Here is a 19,659-nt window from a genome sequence, read left to right as displayed (position 1 = left end):
CCTCTGGGTAGGCCAGGTCCCATGGGCATATTATTTGAAGGAGGAGCAAGGGCCCCCCCTACCAGGTCTTACTAAAGCCCCAAGGACTACCATCTCCACGGGCCAAAGAATATAAAGTATGTGGGGGGTTGTGCAGCCTACTGGGCCCCAGGGCCCACAAGCTCCCTGGGGCAAAATACTTTTATAATTATAGGGTGGTCCTGTGAACCCATATGGGCCCCAGAGAACACCAACCCCCCAGGCTTAAACTAAATTATATGAGGGGGCTGCATGGCGTCGCACCACAGGGGACCGCCACCTCCCTGGGGCAAAATACTCCTAGAAAAATACAGCTGTACTGCCACCTCCCCAGGGCTACTAAATTAAATTAGGTGAGGGTCAGTTGTGGACCCTCAGCTGCAGGAACCAACACCTCCCAGGGGCAAGTTTTAGATGGAGGGGGCTTTGCGGACCCCCCCTTGTGGAGCCACAGATGGCCAGTGGAAACCACCACTCTGCAGGTGCCCACCCTCGGGAGGTATCTGTTTGATTTTGCTGACAGCTCCCACCAAGCAAAAGCAAACATAACTCCACTATCAGCGAATGGGAGTTGCCAAACTTGCTAAAATCAGAGTTTTCATTTGCGTGCAGGGAAAGAGAAGAAAACATTGCTCCTGCAAGCAGGAAGCTGCTATTTGGATTTAAAGCAGCTCCTTGCTTGTGGGAGCAATGCCCGCCCCCGCAGGACATGAGGAGCCAGCTAGGACTGCGGGGCCTTTAGGTCCCCCTCAGCCATCTTCTGCGTGGTCCTCGCCTGGAACCGAGCATCTTGCTTGTGTGCTGCTTTGAAGTCATTTAATGGAGAGACCATTGCAATACTCTACAGAGAATGACTTCAAAGCGGCACACAAGCAAGATGTTTGGATTGAATGTTATAGTTATGTTATGATGCACAAACAAACTCAGCTTTGGCCTGCTGGTAAACCTCTTGTACTGTCACTCAGAAGGTTGAAGATTCAATCTTGGTATCTCATGGCAGTGTGTCTGTTTATTGACTAATGTTTTGACTGTTAAACATTCTTAGTGCTGGAACATTTACATCTTTTTGCCATCAAAATCTTTGGGTTTAATGTCAGATCTATGTCTGGAAATTGTGTAGTAAAGAGTCATCTGTGGCATAGAGGTTAAGGACTCAAGGCTGAGGTAAAGGTTGATGGTTTCAGAATATGTGTGTCAGTAGTCACATTCCTGCTTCAATTACTTTTCCAATTCAAATATTTAAGTTATATATTGACATGTGACCGTGCTCTTTTTACTTGACAAACAGATTTCCCTTTTCAATCTCTCCTAAAATATTGCATTCAAGTATATCATTCATCAAAGTATGGTGTGGAGTTGGTGTAGTAAAAGGGGGTTGGCCCAAGGGCCTGGCCACAGGCCAAGCCCTGCAGCTAAGCCCCGGAGCGTGCTGCCAAAGTTTGTGCCTGGAGCAGGGTTTGCTGGTTCTAGGGGGTTGGCACAGGCCCTGACCAAAGGCCATGAGTGGCAGTTGTTGGATAAACCTATAGTAATTAAAATTACTTTACGTTAAAAAAAAAAGAAATTCACTGAAAAGAACAAAGGTTGCAGGGACCTTATAGTTAGGTTCTGAATTTACTTACACAAAACCATAGAAATTCAGCAGTTATAGTTAGAGTCATTTCAAGTAACTATAACTCATGGCCAAGGGTAACTATAACTCACGCCCTCACCATGCACCAATTATTAGCCCAGATATTACAACACTCATGATATTTTTTGTAGCATCATTGATAATATCACAGTAACATTTGTTGCAAATTTATTGAGGAGAAAACTGTATGGCAGGGGCACGAGTTATAGTTATAGGATTGCGTAGACAACCATTCCCCATGAAGAAGGGACCTTTGGTCCAGAAATGCATTGAGTCGTATTGCTATCTACCAACTGAATGAAAATCAAGAATTCGCCATGATACGATTCACATGACCAACACTAATTGAGTATGAATTGTCAGAATTGTGTTTAATACATTTCGTTTTATGGACATTTGAAAATTGGTTCTGAGAATAGAGGGAATGTTGGTCATTGTGTTTTGAAGCAGAGACAAACATGGGATTATTGTTGTTCTAGGCAGTGCACACAGTCACCGAGCCCCTTTGTGGTTTTGTTTCTTTGGTATCTTGCTATGTCTGTCCTAAATGGCAAAAGCTCTTTAGAGTTGTATCACATGCAATTTACACTTCTTTTAATGAGTCTCAATCAAGGCTGAGATAGGGCTGCAGCATTGAAACTACTTTGCTCCTCGAAACAGATGGTGCACTCTGACTCCGGTATCTCCAAATCCCAGGGTATTATGGACTTTTTAGCTGCATTTGATTATGATACAGTGATTCGCTACTTGCTCATTACAATTCTTACAGAACACATGGGTGCTGAAAACATGGTCTTTAACTGATTCACCTCCTACTGGGGTTCTACATATCAAAATAGAAAATCCCTTATCTACTTTTTCTTTCACAGAGGGTGTCCTACAAGTATCGGTGATGGCACATACTCTTTCCAATCTTCATTTTGAACCCCATTGGTGTTCTACTAAAGAACACCGGTACCCTATAGCATCAGTACTCACACAATCTTATCTTAAAATTACCTCTCCCAAGGATGTTCGATTCCTTGCCAAAACACTGCATGGATGATTTGACACCACATGAAACTTAACTGTTTAAAAACTGTTTTTTTCTTCATCCCACCTTCTCACTCAACCTTGCCAGTAGAATCCTTGTTAAACTCATGTGGCTTTCTGGAGTATAAAACCCATAATTATCAACAGTGCTAAATACCTAGGCTTCATCCTTGATAACATGACTCAAGCTGCAATTCCAAATCAATATGAGTTCAATACTAGATACTCTCAGCTAAGCCATCTTTGGGGATTGGACAGCTCATTCCAGAACAGGGCCTCAAAACCCTCATCCAATCACTTGTGTAGTCAAGAAGTGACTATGGGTACTCTGTTCTGGCCCGTCTTACCAAAATACATTTAGCCCTCATGAAGGCAATTTTACATGAAGTATCTTGCTTTGTCACCAGCACGAAAAAAGAGCACTCTATAAGACAGCTTGTGTTACTTGAAAGCCCTTCAAAACTCTTCCAGAGATATTTAGCCTCTAAGCTGAAGTATCATAGGGTCTCATATCGCTATGTAGTATAATAACTCAACTACTCAAACTCCCACCATTAAAAAAAGAGCAAAGTCCATTTCTGACAGTGCAACTCAAATATGCATCTCTTTCCCTCCTAGTCTCTGCTCCACTGCCTCAACAGGCACATTCAAGAGCAAGAAGAAACTACTTGTGTTCCAAAGATACTTCCTATCTCCATTCAATGAATTTATTTCTCTGTAATTGCCTCCCCCTCTACCCCAATATGTCCACGAATTTTCTCCCTCTGTTGTTTCCTAATCTCCTTCTCTCTCCTACCTTCTCCTGACCTTCTTTTATGGTAGCATATTCCTTTTTCTAACCTACCTCAATTCCCTCTTTATTCCCTTCAAAACTGATGATGTATACAGTTGCTATTACATTTGATAGTTTGCTGCGAACTCGTTTTCATTCCCTTTTTTATTCCTGTAACTTTTGCTTTCTTCATTTCAAGGATCTCTAATACATACATGCCATGTCTGCAAAGTATGAAAATGATAATCAATGGTTACCTCCTACTAAAGAAACCATAGTCAAATACACATTGGGGAAATGCACATTACACACCTTTGGGGATCTCTTCCCCCATGGTCAAATCCTCACGCACTCAACTAATGCCCGCTTTGCCTCTGCAACCCCACTGGATCATTTTGTAATGAAACACATTTACAGTACACTGTGTGAGCTGATTCCTTCTTATCCCCATTCTCCAGAAGAATTCACCCCACTCACCACATGAATGAATGACTCAGATAGCGGCCATCTAATTTCTAAACTCTATCACAATTACCTTATGCTTCTACCCACTAGAGATGACCGCATCTGTAATTTATGGGAGACCGACCTACAACAACCCTTGATGGACAAAATCGGAACTACTCTTGCCAACAAACCAAACTGATATCCCCTAACCATAGGCAGAAACTGATCCATTTGAAGTTTCTCAGGTGAACGTACACTACTCCCAGCTCCCTTGCTGAAATTGATCCCACCAGGGCCTTTGCTTGTCCGAAGTGTCACTCTGATGATGCTGACTTCACACATCTCACATGGATGTGCACAGAAGTTGGGGGGTTCTGGTAGATATCTTCGATCAACTTTCCTCCATGGTGGGACTTCCCCTCACTCCCTTTCCCCTCCTTGCCGTGCCTTGCTGGGATATGTCCGTGATGTCCTGAGGGGCATCCATAGATACACTGCCATAGCACTGCTTCTCGCAAAATGGGAAATAGCCTTGTACGGGGAAAGCAGAAGCAGTCCAACAGTGGCTGGGTGGCTTAAGATCCTCACTTTTTGTGACACTACTAGCAAAATCTACGCCTCACTCTTACCTCCTCCATTATGCCCCAAGGACATCTGGCAAGCACTTTGCACATACCTACAACAAAAATAACCAGACCCTAACCGAACGAATGCTTAATGTGTATACCAGAGATAGTCCCCATATCAAACCACCCATATCCCCTGATATGTTATGCACTCCCAATAATGGGTCATCTATGTTTCTGCTGCCTAAAAGATGTTCCTCTTCATAGCTTTGAATAGCTGTCATGAATACTTGTGTCTTTGCGCAATTGTACTGCAGCTGTGAGTTTACCCCTCGTGTTGTAGCCATGTTACCACTATGACTGATACCGCCACTTTTGTAACCGGGCCACTCCTCTATCCCTCTCTTGTGTTTTTTGTGCTGTATTGTTATATTGGAAATACGATAAATATATATTTTTTTAAAGTATGAACATGGAATATAAATACATAACTCTATTAATTTAATCATAGCATCTGCTTTTGCACTATGAAAATTATGAATAGCTGCCTACAATGTGGGAATTATAACAGCAACAGAAAAAAATGTGGAAACAGAAAACTTTCACTTCATAAAAATACTTCTCAATGCAATGACACAATGTGATGTACTAAATTGAAACTTTTCTGCATTTTAATGAAATACTCTTAATGAATTCTGAAAAGATCGTATCATAGTTTTACACTTTTCCTGCAAGATGTCTTTACAAAGGTGTTTCTAAAGTTAAGCAGTGCAGGATAACCTAGTTATACCTTTCTGTAACGCAATTATACTTTAAATAAAAGATTGCCTGTTTATTGAACTTCTTTCTCAATGTTAGTGCTCAGTCGAGAAAACAACAGCCCAGTGCTACTGTTGACCCAGAGAGACGCATGTAGCGGTCAGGAGGGCCTCATGCGGCCCCTCGGGTGTACTTTGAGTATCACTGTGGTAGTGGGTTGGCTGGACTGCTGTTAAAAAAGTAAGACCGAACAATTGAGAAAATTAGTGTTGCACCAGGATGTTTCCAGTGAAATGGTGAAAAAAAAAAAAAAACCTCATGCCTGCTGAGTAAAAGCAATACATTCTTCTTCACTGCACATACATGGTACCTGGAGATGGCAGAGCTAGAATAAGAGTATTAAGAGACGACCTTCTTTAAATGTGGCCATAAATCCCAACTCCCCATGTGGGAAAGGGTCATAGAGCTCGGTGACCACTACCAGTGACCGGGGATCTCATACAGATGCCTTCCCATACCTAGAGCGCCCATTTCTCGACCGTGGTGAAATTGCAATGTGTAAGGGTTGCTAATTAACATGTTTATTCCAGTTTACTGCTCAGACAGGAAAAGTAAGAGTGGTAATCACCTTGGCAATTCCACTCTGCTCGCATTCACAACCCATAGATAGAACAATGGTTCACCTCGTTTCTTTGAAATAGTATTATTTTGGAAAAAAAAATAACCGTTTACCTTATTCAAGAGTTACTCATTAAACATCAATTATTTATATGAGAAATGACAGCTTCAATTAGTCTTAAAAAAAATAGAAAATGCGTGTGCTTATCTCATTTGTATTTGATGGAGAAATCTAGAGCTCACAAAAAGATAAATCATACCAATGTGCTCTTTCATTCTTTATATTCTACAGCTTCATATAGAGAGGGGCTTAATAGTGCTCAGTTTTCAATTGAAGTCACCTGGCAGAGATACATGAATATATATATTTGTCAAAAGACATAGGAACGTATAATTCCAAAATGGTGAAGTGACGTCAAGCAGTAATTGTGCACGTCCCTCAAAAACACTCTTGCCTGCTTCAGTGCGGTCGATGTTTCCACATATTTGTATATCAATTGATAAAACTTACCATATTGCGGGGCATCATTAAAAGTGCCTGCCAGAGTTTTGCAGGAAGAATTATCACCCCCACAGACTCCACACTTATCACGCCTCGCTTTGGAATTCAGTACATGATCACACCCAGCTTGCTGCAAGAGAGAGAATGATGAATTAATTTAGTTGCATACATTTCTGCTTTTCTTTGGGTAACGTTTGATTCTACATTGCATTCCCCTACTGAAATGTTTTTTCAGTATGAAATATGATAACAACGCAATCAATAAATATAATTAGTCTAACACACTGCTCTTTCCTTGCTCAGCTCAGCAATTAGAGAGAAGGGAGCGAGGAGTAGATGTGAGACACTGTATAAGCAGTGAAGGAAAACAGAGGCCATTAGTCAGATGCCCTTCTGAGTTGTACACCAAGTCCATGTGAGATATAAGCGATCATATTATGTAACTTTTTAAAGCAATCAGTTTACACATTCTTCAGCAAGTTTGCATCGTTCTATTTATCACAATTATGTAAACAAATTAGAGTGATCCTTCACTCGCTACTAATGTAGTGGTAAATATGTGCTCCTTCACTGCTGATTCTCTTCTGAACAACTACCTGCTAAACAAAGTATTAGGCGGTATGAGTAAACTGCCCAACTGCACACCCAAGTCTTTGACATCTGTCGCAGTAGGCACCTGGCAGTACACCATATGTGCTCCGCAAAATCTTCAAGTGGATTCCCGTCGAAACCAGGAAAACTGTCACCCACGCCCTGGTCAGCAGCCAATTGGACTATGGAAATGCCCTATATGCAGGAACAATAACCAAACTCCAAGCAAAGCTGCAAAGAATCCAGTACGCATCCGCTCGCCTCATTCTTGACGTCCCACGCCGCAACCACATCTCCCGCCACCTCAGAGGCCTACACTGGCTACCAGTATCAAAGAGGATCACCTTCAAACTCCTCACCCACGCACACAAAGCCCTCCACAACACAGGTCCAGCCTACCTCAACGACAGACTCATCTTCCACACTCCCACCCACAATCTTCGCTCTGCCAGCCCCGCCCTCGCCTTCGTCCCCTGCATCCGCCGCACCACCGCCGGAGGAAGATCCTCCTCTCACCTAGCCGCCAAGACCTGGAACTCCCTACCGCTCCACCTTCACGAGACCCAAGACCTCTTGACGTTCAGGAAACGCCTCAAGACATGGCTTTACGACCAGTAGCTCCCCCCCCCAGCGCCTTGAGACCCTAAAGGGTGAGTAGTGCACTTTATAAATCCTCTGATTGATTGATTGATTGATTGATTGATATGTGGCACAAACAAAGCTAAATCTGTAGCTGTTTGTGAGTCACATAGCCATGAACGTAGGCATCAGGATGGGGAAGAGTGCAACAATCACTTGTGCTATTCTAAAGATAACTGGGGTGTCACAAGCAACTTTGACAAAACGAGACAGAACCCATTTTTTGAACTAGTAACTTTCCCACGCGCAGGTGCCATTGCACCCAGACACCAACACAGAAAGAGGACTATGCTGTCAACTGGTAACATCAATGATTGTGGGCAAAGACGTGGTGCAGCATAGAAGTCATTAACAACTCTTGTTCAGCAACACATCTGTCTTCATTGACTCTCATAAGGCACTGGTGAATTGTAGGGTCTCTGTTAACAAAGCCTATAGGTAGCAGGAATGGGTGATGATCACAGGCAATGATGCAGGCTTAAATCAGGAGCCTTCATGCACAATGCCATCAGGGTATTTGACTTATAGCAAATGACTAGTACCTCATTGTTTCCTTACTGAAATGGATATTTACAGAATCAAAAGAATAGTTCAGTCGCTGTCTATCTGTACACATGAAATACTCAATTATGCATCCCTGAGATGCTTGGCAGAAGGTTAGGCGTGCATTCTAGTGAGGGTGTGGACCTGACTCTGGCTCCACCCCCCAGGGCTGATACTAGAGGAGTGGGCTGTGGGTCTAGAGGAGGGATGAGTTCTGATTCAGAGTGTAAAATAATCAGTTTCAGTTTGGAGGAGCACCGTAATGTGACGAGGCCGAATAAAACACGGCCCGGAGTCAAACCGTATCCCAAAGTGTCATAATTTTTGTGCAGGTTTCAGTTAGAAGACCAAAGAAAGGTGGCTAACTAAACGAGGTGTAAGTGCTCTAGGTGCTGCAAAAGAAGGATACTCCTTATGGGTATTCTGCTCTTGACACAGAAAGAGGTGGAGATTGCATCCTGAATAATCAAGAACGAACCCTTGAACAAACGAAAAATAGAAAAATACGTGTTGCATACTGATGAAAAGGGAAGTAGGAAAACACATGCGAGGACCACACATTATATAAACTGAAGTAAGAAGAGCTAAACTAGAAATAAGACAAGCTGCAAGAAGGCTAGATTGCAGTGCGGAAACAGAGATGCATGTCTACGACTTGAGTGCTGCTCAACGAGCACCAAGGAACACGAAAGCCCATTACACAAGGCAGGTAGGAGGACTAGAGTATGTGACAAAAATGAACCATACTAAGGACTCAGTACTGTAGGCTACACTACTAGACATTTGCGGTCACCTGGTCTAGAACACTAGAGGTCCCTAATATGAACAGAGTTGATGAAAAGTAAGGTAAGGTAGTGAATAATGAAGACGCAGGCTCTGTCAAATAGAGAGATCACAGGGAGAAAAGGCAAATATTTAGAGTACGTTTCTGGAGGCTTGGGGAAATGGGGACCCAGTTCTGGTGGAGTCTAGAAAAGGGTGACTGGAAGCAGTGCGGAGATGCAATCAAAATGCAACAAGGGGATTTCAAGGAACAGAAGCACGGTTCTGACTGTAGGGTCAGTTGGGGACTGGAAGCTACAAACAAGATTAAATCGAGATTCGTAGGCACCTATTTAAAAATAGAATGCAGTTCAAAACAAGGAAAACCAAGAAATGTCTTCCAGTTACATCGACTGGCTGTGAACTACACTCTAAACTAGGCGTATTAGACCAGCAACAAATTATTTTTATTATTCTTTTGGAAGCCGATGGAAGGGGAAGAAGAGAAGCTGATAACTTGGAAATCTGAGGATTCTTATCTAAAGAATTATTTACATAAACTTCAAATATTTCAAGAATAATTCGAAAAATTCAGGGTCACGTAGGAATTATAATCTGGACCGCCGGATCAAATAGTTTGAATCATAATTTTATGTAGCACTGCCATGTGAAATTATGTGTTTAGTAAAAAGTAAATAGTTATCTACAGCAGTGGTTCTAAACCTGTGATCTGTGCACCCCTAGGGGTCCACAACCAGGTGGTCTGCAACTGTTTAGAAAATGAAATAACATTAGCCGAATCAGGAGGTACATACACATAAAAAGTCAAAATAGAACATTTTAAAACCCTCTCTGTGAAGGAACTTGACACTGGAGGATAAACATTAAGTTGGTATCCTTATTGTGATTTGTGCAAGCACAGAAAAAGTTATCTAGTATGGCCAATTAGTTGCCCCACGTGAAGTAGTAAACACCGACAAAAAGAGAGCATGCATTTGGAGTAAAAAGACAAAATAATATGCTGAAGCCCTGCAGATCACTTCACCTTTCAGAAATAAAATTACATTTTGAAAATCTCCTATCTTCTGATAGAAATTAAAATTTCAGTATTTGCTTATATTTTTGCTTGTGTATTTACTAAAACATTTCATAATGTGTGCACTTCTTTTTGTATCTGTGTATTGTTTTGAGGTTCAACTCATAGAAATTTCTTAGGTCGGGTTCCCCGGCTTAAAGTCCTCAACGCAGCTGTTAGAAGACCTAAATGGACTTTTTACTGTGCACTTTAGTATTTGTGAATTGCAATTTCAAAGCCTTTACCTAATATTTTACTTTAATCAGTTTACAAAGTGAATGCAAATCAATGTGTTGTGCTAATTCAGGGAGCACCATGCATCTCATAACATTCTCAATACTATATACGATTATTTCGAGCTCGAGCACCACACAACTCCCCACAAGGCCTGCAGGCAGGGTGATGGGAATTCAGTGAGCTGACACCGCCTGCCAGGTTGGAATGCCAGCCAGCAACGCCGCTGCATCCCAAGAGGAGCTCCAGCCTTGCAGGAGCAACCTTCATCCCTTGCCCACAACATCCTGTCTAGGGACAGAAAAAAGAGCAGACAGAATGCTGGGTAAGTACGCCTTAATTACTCCCAGTGTGAAGGGGTGGGAGGGCAAAGTTCCTAGCATTTCTTTGTTTTTTTTTCAGTCTGTGAGATAGGTATATCTCAAATGTTATGATTCGGACAAGGGGGCGAACAGAGTGGAAATGCTCCTATTACATAATTGATACTGTAATATTTAATAGTAACCCATGTTCATTCTAGGTAATTATTTTGAAGAGTCACAAAATAACTGACAATGAGCAAATGCTACAATAAGTACGAGTTTGAAAATAAATTTAAGTTGCATATCTTCCAGTATGTTATAGACAAAGTACACTGGAGTTAACTGATTTTGTAAACAATAGTTTACAACGATTTGTGACAGCCTGGACATCATTATGGATGCCTGGGATGTAAGAGAGTTAATTTAATACTACTAGAGTTTCTGTTACTGTTACCTAGTGAACTGTGGAACTTTTCGGATCTGTACTCTTAGATGACCCTGCAAAATAAGGAATTACTGAGGTTTGATTCCTCAAGTAATTTCTTAATCTCTTACATATTTTCCTCCAGAGAGTTGGTGCCCATGTATAATATGTACAGGTCCAAAGATTTTCCACAAATCTTGGCATTGGGATGGTGCTGATAACTCGTTTTACCAGCTCGACCGGAGATTCTGAGAAACTCATAATTGTGACCTTTAAAGGATCAGGCCAGTGAGTCTGAAGAGAAGCTGATCTGTCATGGTGACAAATACATTGCATTAGAGCATAAGCACCATGCAAAGAATAGCTCTGTAAAACAACCAGTCTGCATCTGCAAGACATTTTATGTGCAGTGTGCGAAGAAGAGTCCTCAACGAATAATCACAACACACATCTGTTAATCTCAAATTGGGTCTGATTTAGATTCTGGTGGGTGTTACTGCCAAACCGCTGTAGCAGCGGACCCGAGAAGACCGTCGTCGACAGTGTTCCACCCAAATGTTACAGTCCTGCAGGCGGTGTACTGGCACAGTTTGCTGACAGAGGGAGGACATTGCGGGACCCAACAGACATCAGACAATGGCAGTGGCTGTGGAATACAGGTAAGTCTCACACACACACACACCCACACACACACATACACACACAAACACACTGTACCTTTGCTTTATGTGTCCCCCTACATCACACATGATGCAACACACAACATACAGATTCAGTAGTGATTCAGTAGCTTGTTACGGAATTGTAATTTGGGATTTGTGGTTTGGTATTTGGAAGGGGTGTGTTAAGGGCATCCCTTCCTAATACGAATCGGTAAGGTATATATGAATGTTTTGTGACCGAAATGCGGTCATAAAACAATTTCAGTTTACAGCCATTTGAAAGTTGGTAGTAACCCATTTGCAAATGGGAGGGTTCCCCCAAGGGAACCTCACCCTTTGAGAATGGATGGAAAAATATTTTTTAAGAGCAGGCAGTGGTCCCACTTTCTTTTTTCCTTTTAAAGGCATCCTTTAAGGAAAACGGGCTGCGTTTAAAAAAAATGCTTTATGTAAAAGCAATCACGGACATATTGGTCTGCTGACCCCAGCAGGCCACCATCTCTGGGATGGCTGTGATTCCAAATGGGTCATAAATTGTGACCTACCCCATTAATATTCCTGAGGTAGGTCTATTTATGACCCACTAGGAATCACTCATGAAACTTGAGAGAGTAGTAGTGATTACCTAATTGCAATTTGCACAAAATTGCAATTAGGAAATCACTGTTCCTCACACTCGTACATGTAGCCCCAAGCACTTTGTTTCAAACTTGACCACTAAACTGGAACAATATTTTTAATTTAATGCAACAGTTTCTACTAATTAAACAAAGTCATTTTATAACAAATTTATAAGTCACATCTAATGTGTTGAATATTATTCAACAAATAGTGGATTTATTCTTAATTACTACAGTTATGTATGCAATAAACATGTGTGCAGGAAACCGTCCATTTAAATCTCATTGTTTGATCTTAGAAAGGTCCTGGATCTCAAGAGTAGAACCAGGTTTATGAGAGTCTGCAGGCTGTTGTCATTATGACAAATCTTTAACTAGTGAATACCAAGCTAGAGATAGCAGTCAGATGATAAATTATTCTAAAGAATGTTGATTAAATACAGCTAACTGAATGAAACAACCAGGCATGATGTGGCATCACCGGTTCAGGAGGTAAAAAAATCTTGTCATAATTTGCTAAGTAATTCGGAATTAAAAGACAAAATTACATTTTACCAAAGGGAGCACAGAGAGGGTTTTTGAAGACAATGACAAAAGCAGTAACTGTTGTCTGTTTTCTATGTCCACTGTGACTAGTGCTGAATTTTCAGACCACAGTGAGAGTTGGGGGGGGGGGCACTGGACGCCAGAAATTGGATCTTTAGTTGGCAAAGGTATGTGTCCAAGTAGGGACCACAATTCTAGACAGGGTAAATAAGTTATACACTATAAATTAATTAATTTATGCTCACCCTCTTGTGGCTCTGTACAGAGCAGGCCGGCTTAACTTTAGGAGGCAATGTGTAAAGTATTTGTGCAACACTTAAAACACTAAAAACACCACATAAAAATAATATACCACACCTGGTAATAAAAATAGAGCTTAGTATATGAAACAAACAAGACCAAAATGACAACAGTTCAAAAAGTAGAAGTTGAAATATGAATTTTTAAAGAATAAATGAAACTGTAGTGCTTAGAAACATAAAGCACCAACCAGGGCTAACTGGTTGCAATAGACCAGGATAAATCTGAAAATTCAGGTCGACCACGATGGAGCACAGGTCAGGTACAGGGATGAGCCTTAGCCCATTGAAATCCGTACCTTGGTTTTGGGTTTCGTCTGTCTTGAGGCAGGATGCGAGGAACAGCTGGGTTGATGTGTTCTCATTGATCCAGGCAATGTAGGAGATGCACCAGTTCCGAACAGCACAATCAGTAATGCATCAGTGCCGAACCACATACATGTAGGAGATGCGTCGAAGTTGAGCTGCGCAGCTGGCAATACAATGTCACCTGAAACGGTGATGCGTCAGCATCGAAGGAGATGCATCAGCTCTGACTGGTGCAAGAATGTTGTGCATGGATTTTGGTAGCTGCAGCACTGCATACACACTTCCAAGAGCCTAAAACTGGATTGCCACCACTTGGCAGAGCAAGACTTGAAGCAAGCAAAGTCCAGGTCTTGTCAGGTCGTGCTGGAGGTTGTGTCCCCGCGACTTCAGAAGAATAGGAGGCAACTCAGCAAGCCCTTGGAGTCACTCTGGGTTCAAGTGAGATGTGTCCAGTCCTCTTTCAGCAGGGCAGCAGGCAGCAGGGCAGCACAGTGGAAAAGCAGTTCTTGCAGAGCAGCTGTCATGATTAGCAGTCCTTGTAGCAGCACAGCAGTCCTCCTTCCTGGCAGAGTTATTTACAGGCCCAGAAGTGTACTGAGTTGGTAAGGTCAGACATCCAGTTCTTATACCTAGTTGTGGCTTTGTAGTGGGGGTGACTTCAAAGAAGGGTCTTTAAGGTCCACATAGGTCCTCTCTTCCTTCCATGGCTCCAGACTCACTACAGGGGGTTAAGAAGTCCTTTGTGTGGGGACAGGCCACTCCCTATTGAGTTGCAAGCGTGAACTCCTCCCTCCCATTCTGCCTGTGATTGCCCATCACAATGCAGTTGGCCACTCAGTCACACCTATCCTTACTTTCTGTAAGGCTGTCTAACTGGAATACAGGAAACCAGCTGTCACCTCAGCCCAGACGTAAGTTTAGAGACAGACTGAAGGTACCCAGGGCTAAGAGACAGAAAATGCCAACTTTCTAAAAGTGGTATTTTCAAAATTGTAATAGTGAATCCGACTTTTCCAGAACAGAGGAGTCATCATTACAATTCCATAGGTACTAAACATGACAGGTCTACTCCTTCTCAATCAGGAATTACACTTTATTAAATGTAATAATGAATCCCCCACCCCAATGTTGTCCGATGAGAGGGGTAGGCTTCACAAAAGTGAAAAACACATTTCAGAGTCTTTCACTACCAGGACATGTAAAACTTAAAAGTATATGCCCTGCCTTTTAATTACATAGCACCCTGCCCTATGGGTTACGTAGGGCCCATCTTAGGGGTGACGTGTAATTAAAGGGGAGGCTAAGGCTGGGCATTTGATTTTAAATGCCAACTTGACATGGCAGTCCAACTGCACACATAGGCGCTGCAGAGGCAGGCCTGTATAAAACAGCTACTTTAGTGGGTGGCACAATCAGTGCTGCAGGCCCACTAGTAGCATTTAATTTACAGGCCCTGGGCACATATAGTGCCCTCTACACGAGACCTATAGGTAAATTAAATATGCCAATTATGGATACATCACTGTTACCATATTTTAGGGGAGTCAGCACATGCACATGCACTTTAGCATTGGTCAGCAGTGGTGATGAGGCCAGAGTCATAAGGCCAACAAAAAAAGATCAGCAAAAGTGAGGTATAGCATGCAAAAGGTTTGGCAAAAGACCACCCCAAGTCTAACATTTCTAACACTTTTTTTAATTTTTTTTTATTAAGGATAATAGTTCAGGGGAGGCATACAAGGCACTAACCCTGCCTTTAAGAAAACTGCGTTCACAATGAGAACACAGTAATGATAACAATGATAACAGTAATGGTGGGTTACAGGTATATTCATAAGGTGGTCAAAGTATATAGCCTTACACCCAGGAGTGAATAATCGGCAGGTTCCATAGGCTAAAGATAAGGAAGACAAAATAAAATGAAAGGACAAAAGAACTTCAGCAACAAACAATATAATCTTGGGGAAACTCAATGGAGAACCCCATGAAACTAGCAATATGGACAATATTTGAGATGGGGTAGCCATTCCTTACAGGGACACCTGTTCATCTATTCCAACATAATACCAAAGTATTTTTAAATTCAATGTTTGGAAACAATAGCTTTCTGAACTCAGCATCAAACCTTTCTGCACATTATTCTATGGTTAGCAAGGGTGAGAAGTCCAAGTTGTCTCAGGTCGAAAGTGTTGGGATACACACTCACACCTCAAACAATAATGTAATGTCCAGAATTACTATATTTTAGTAAAATAGAATTATTTTAATCACAACAGAACTTTAAACTGTATACCCACAATAACTAATTTTACAGAAAACCACTTGGGGGTCTACAGAGTTCTCTACCGAATGAAAACATAGACTTTTTCATAATTATAGCTAAGGTCAGGCACATTCCTGGAGTTCTATGACCCAAATATCAGTCCATACAAATGAATATTCAGTTCTTCTATGGGGACAGCAATGTATGATAAACATTGGTTCAAAGATTCACAGTCAAGATCTCTCAGACATATGGAATTAACTGATGAACTGTGCACTTGGGATTACGAAGTGAAGGTGTACTGGTGAGCATGGCATAGGATGAGCTGTCACAATGGATTGACCAGGGGTAGAGGGAACTTCCAGAGTTTCACTCTGCAAAATTCTGCAGAGTTACATAAAAATGCTGGGAGATTCCGTGGAGCTATTCCAATGGGAGGAAATCGGCATTTCGTGCTAGCCGTGGTGATTCTTAGTGCCGAGGGTGCTTGTTTTGTGCTGAGAAATCAATGCAAACGGCGGCGAGTTGGTTTTGCTGCCACAAGAGTAGCTTTTCTACTCAAGCAGCAACTTTACCAACTTGAACAGATGCAATCTCCTGCATTGAGAAAATCTCACAGGGTGCCCTCCTAACACCCGTAAGTGATACTAGGGGACGCCAATTGTCACTTATGCTCCCCAACTTATTGTTGGTGAGCCTTACACAAGACAAAACTCTGTTACATAGTGGTTAGCTGAATTTGGCCGGGTGGTGAACTCCAGTAGAGTGGAGTTTATTGTCAACCTCTAGTTTGGACAACTCTACCTTCTTCTTTTGGTAGTCAGCCAGCTGGCATGCCAGAGGCTTCACGTGAACGTCCAACAATCTTCTCTAGAGGTTGCAGTGTAAGGATCTCTCTCCTTCGGCCTAGAGCACTGGTGTAATCACTGCACTCGTCAATCTAGCATGCACTGTGTTCTCATAAAAGTTATGATTTGCGATTTCACAATTAGTATTATAAATACTATTATTTCATATGATATAACTAATATAATATAAAAGGGTATAAGCAGTGCATGAAAAAGGTGAGAGTTTGTAATGTAGTGTGGCTAGCAAATTGAATACATTGTGTATGGAGGTGCGCAAGTTATAATAAATTGAAAATGTTGCATACATTTTAAATTGAAGGTATAAGTATAAGATTAGAAATTTACATTTTATGCACTTTTACTTTTGTTTAAATACAGTTACCTAAACTTAAAGGTGGTCCATAACTTATACATTCAAGGTGTAACTATACCTGAAGAATTTTTAATGTTTGTGTATTCTAAGGTTGGTTTGTATAGAAAGAATAAATAATGTTTTCCCAACTATAACAATTGAATTTCAATGTTTTATTTTTTATTTTTAATAAAATGTTTTTGAAATCTTAGAGTTTACGGTCATCGTGTGGACTGTTATTAAGTGGAGTGTGGTACAGTACAGTAGAGAAGAGAAGAGTATCCAAAAGGGTACTGTTATAGATTGTGGCCTCGTACAGTGCAGCAGAGTGGAGTGAAGCAGAGTGGAATGTTGTACAGTGAAGTGGCGTACAGTGGAATAGTTTAGAGTGTAGTTGTGTGGAGTGGAGGAATGGAGTGTTGTACAGTGTGGTGCAGAGGAGTGGTGTATAGTGAAGTGGCACAGAGTGAAATAGTGTAGGTTGGAAAGCAGAGTAAAGTGTTGTAGAGTGGAGTGATGGAGAGTGGAATGCCATACAGTAGAATAGCATAAGTGGAGTGGTGAAGAATGGAGTGGCATGAAGTGAAGGGTGGTAGAGTGGAATAGTGAACAGTTGAGTGGCGTAAAGTACAGTGACGTAGAGTGCAGTGACGTGGAGTGGCATAGAGCAGTGGTTCTTAACTTGTGGTACTGGGACCCTTGGGCGTCTGCAAAGCATACTTAAGGGGACCGCAAAGACTTCTTAAGGGGTCCACAACTGCTTATATCTAACTAAATAAAATAAAATAATATTAACAGATTATTAAAGTAGATAAAAATAAAGGAGAAATGTTCAATTGAAAATGCTAAAAACGTTTTGTATGGTGAAGGAATTTGAAATTGGAGGCTAAAAATTAAGTTAATATCCTCAGTTTGAATCGTGGGAGCACTGCAAATGTGTCAAACAGAATATAGTATGGATGATGAGTAATCCCTGTATATTGTTTGAACCACAAAACATTACACACAAATTACTTATCTGATGCATTTGAAACAAAAAAGGAAACGTCTCCTTTTCATTTTTTAAGAGGAGGCAGTGGTCCAATGCACTTCTTAAAAAATGTTGGTGCTCCCATTCACAAAGGTGAAGGGGTCCCTTGGGAACCTCACCTCGTTTGCGAATGGCTTACTGTCTCCTTCACAGAGTCAGTAAATTATGAATGTTTTGCAACCGCATTCCAGTCATGAAACACTCACACATGCCAGTGCAATTCGGTATTAGGAAGGAATGCCCTAAACACGCCCTTTCCTACTCCTGAATCGCAAAAGCAAAATGCAAGTCGGTAACAAGTTACCGACTCACAATTTGCCTTTGGTACATGCCAAAATGCATTTTACACCTAGCCCAAACAGTGGAGTAGGACACATTGGAGTGGTGTAGACTGGAATAACTTTGACTGTTACTGGTGCACAGTGTAGTGACATACGTAAAGTGGAGTGGCATTTTGTGGAATAGAATACAGTAGAGTGGCATAGAGTGGAGTGTTACACAGTGGAATAGGACAGAATATAGTAGGGTAGATTGGAATGGCGTAGAGTGGAGTACAGTGGAGTTGCATACACTGGAATGGCATCCAGTGAAATAGAATACACTGGAGTGGGGTAGAGTGGAGCGGCGTAGAGTAGAATAGGAGAGTGGAGTGGCATACAGAGGAGTAGGGTCGAGAAGAGTGGCATAGAGTGGAGTGATGTACAGCATAGTTGTGTACAATGGAATAGCGTAGACTGGAGTGGGCTACGGTAGTGTGTTGTAGAGTGGAGTGGCATACAGTGCAGTAGTGTAGAGTGGAGTGGACAAGTGAAGAAAGGCCTAGAATAGAGTGACATATAGTAGAGTAGTGTACAGTAGAGTGGTGTAAAGTGGAATAGCATTGAGTGTAACTGGCAGACACTCTAATGGTGTAAAGTGGAGTGGAATATGGTGGAAAGCGAAGAGTGGAGTGCAGTACAGTGGAATAGAGTACAGTGTAGTAGAGTGGATTGGAATAGAGAAGAGTGGCATAGAGTGTAGTGCTGTAGAATGGAGTGATGTACAGTGTAATAGTGTACAGTTGATTTCCGTAGAGTGGAGTAGCATATAGTGAAGTGCTGTACAATAGGGTGTGCGATGTGCAGTGGCGTACAGAGGAAAAGCATACTGTACAGTGGTGTATACTGAAGTGGCGTACAGCGGAGTAGCATAGACAAGAATAGCAAAGAGTGTTGTGTTGTAGAATGGAGTTGCATGCAGTGGAATAGCGTACAATGGATTAATGTAGAGTGGAAAGGCCTACAGTGTAATGGCATACATCAAAGTGTCATAAGATGGAGTGGCTTTGAATGTAATAGTGTACAGTGTAGTGTTGGAGAGTGGAGTGGGGGTAGAGTAGAGTGATAAACAGTAGATTAGGGAAGAGTGGAGAGGAGTACAGTGGAGTGGGGTATAGTGGCATGACAGTGGGATGGCATTGAGTGTAACAGCATAGAGTGGAGTGGAGTAGCATAGAGTGTAGTAGACTACAGTGGAGTTTGGTAATTGGAAAAGACAGAGAGTGGAAGTGTGTTAAAGGATCAGGATGTAATGTGGCAGGAAAATATTTTGTATGGTGTTTTTTTTTTCAATATTTTCTTTTCAATTTTTTCCATTCTATTAATCACAATAAGTGCCAGGTCACAGCAACACATTGTAACCAATCATAATGCTTTCACAACATTCGTTTTCAATTGAATAAATGTGGGATCAGTAAAAGATTGATATATTTTATTTATATTTGTAACTGTTGCATGGTGTTGGAGGTGCAGGGAAGAGTATCCCTGCACAGTTA

General features: G+C 41.6%; 1 protein-coding gene across 1 annotated transcript in view; it reads right to left on the bottom strand.

Annotated features, from left to right (window-relative positions):
- ADAMTS20 (ADAM metallopeptidase with thrombospondin type 1 motif 20) overlaps window positions 1-19,659 on the bottom strand; it is a 1,292,194-nt gene that overhangs the window by 599,716 nt on the left and 672,819 nt on the right. Inside the window, exon 17 of the mRNA XM_069228834.1 lies at window positions 6,357-6,477. Coding sequence (XP_069084935.1) covers window positions 6,357-6,477 — 121 coding nt within the window. The remainder of the gene's footprint in view (window positions 1-6,356; window positions 6,478-19,659) is intronic.

This window comes from Pleurodeles waltl, chromosome 4_1 (assembly GCF_031143425.1).
Source record: "Pleurodeles waltl isolate 20211129_DDA chromosome 4_1, aPleWal1.hap1.20221129, whole genome shotgun sequence".
Taxonomy (NCBI): Eukaryota; Metazoa; Chordata; class Amphibia; order Caudata; family Salamandridae; genus Pleurodeles; species Pleurodeles waltl.
The sequence above is the reverse complement of the archived record's forward strand: the minus strand, read 5'-3'. Positions and strand labels throughout refer to the sequence as shown.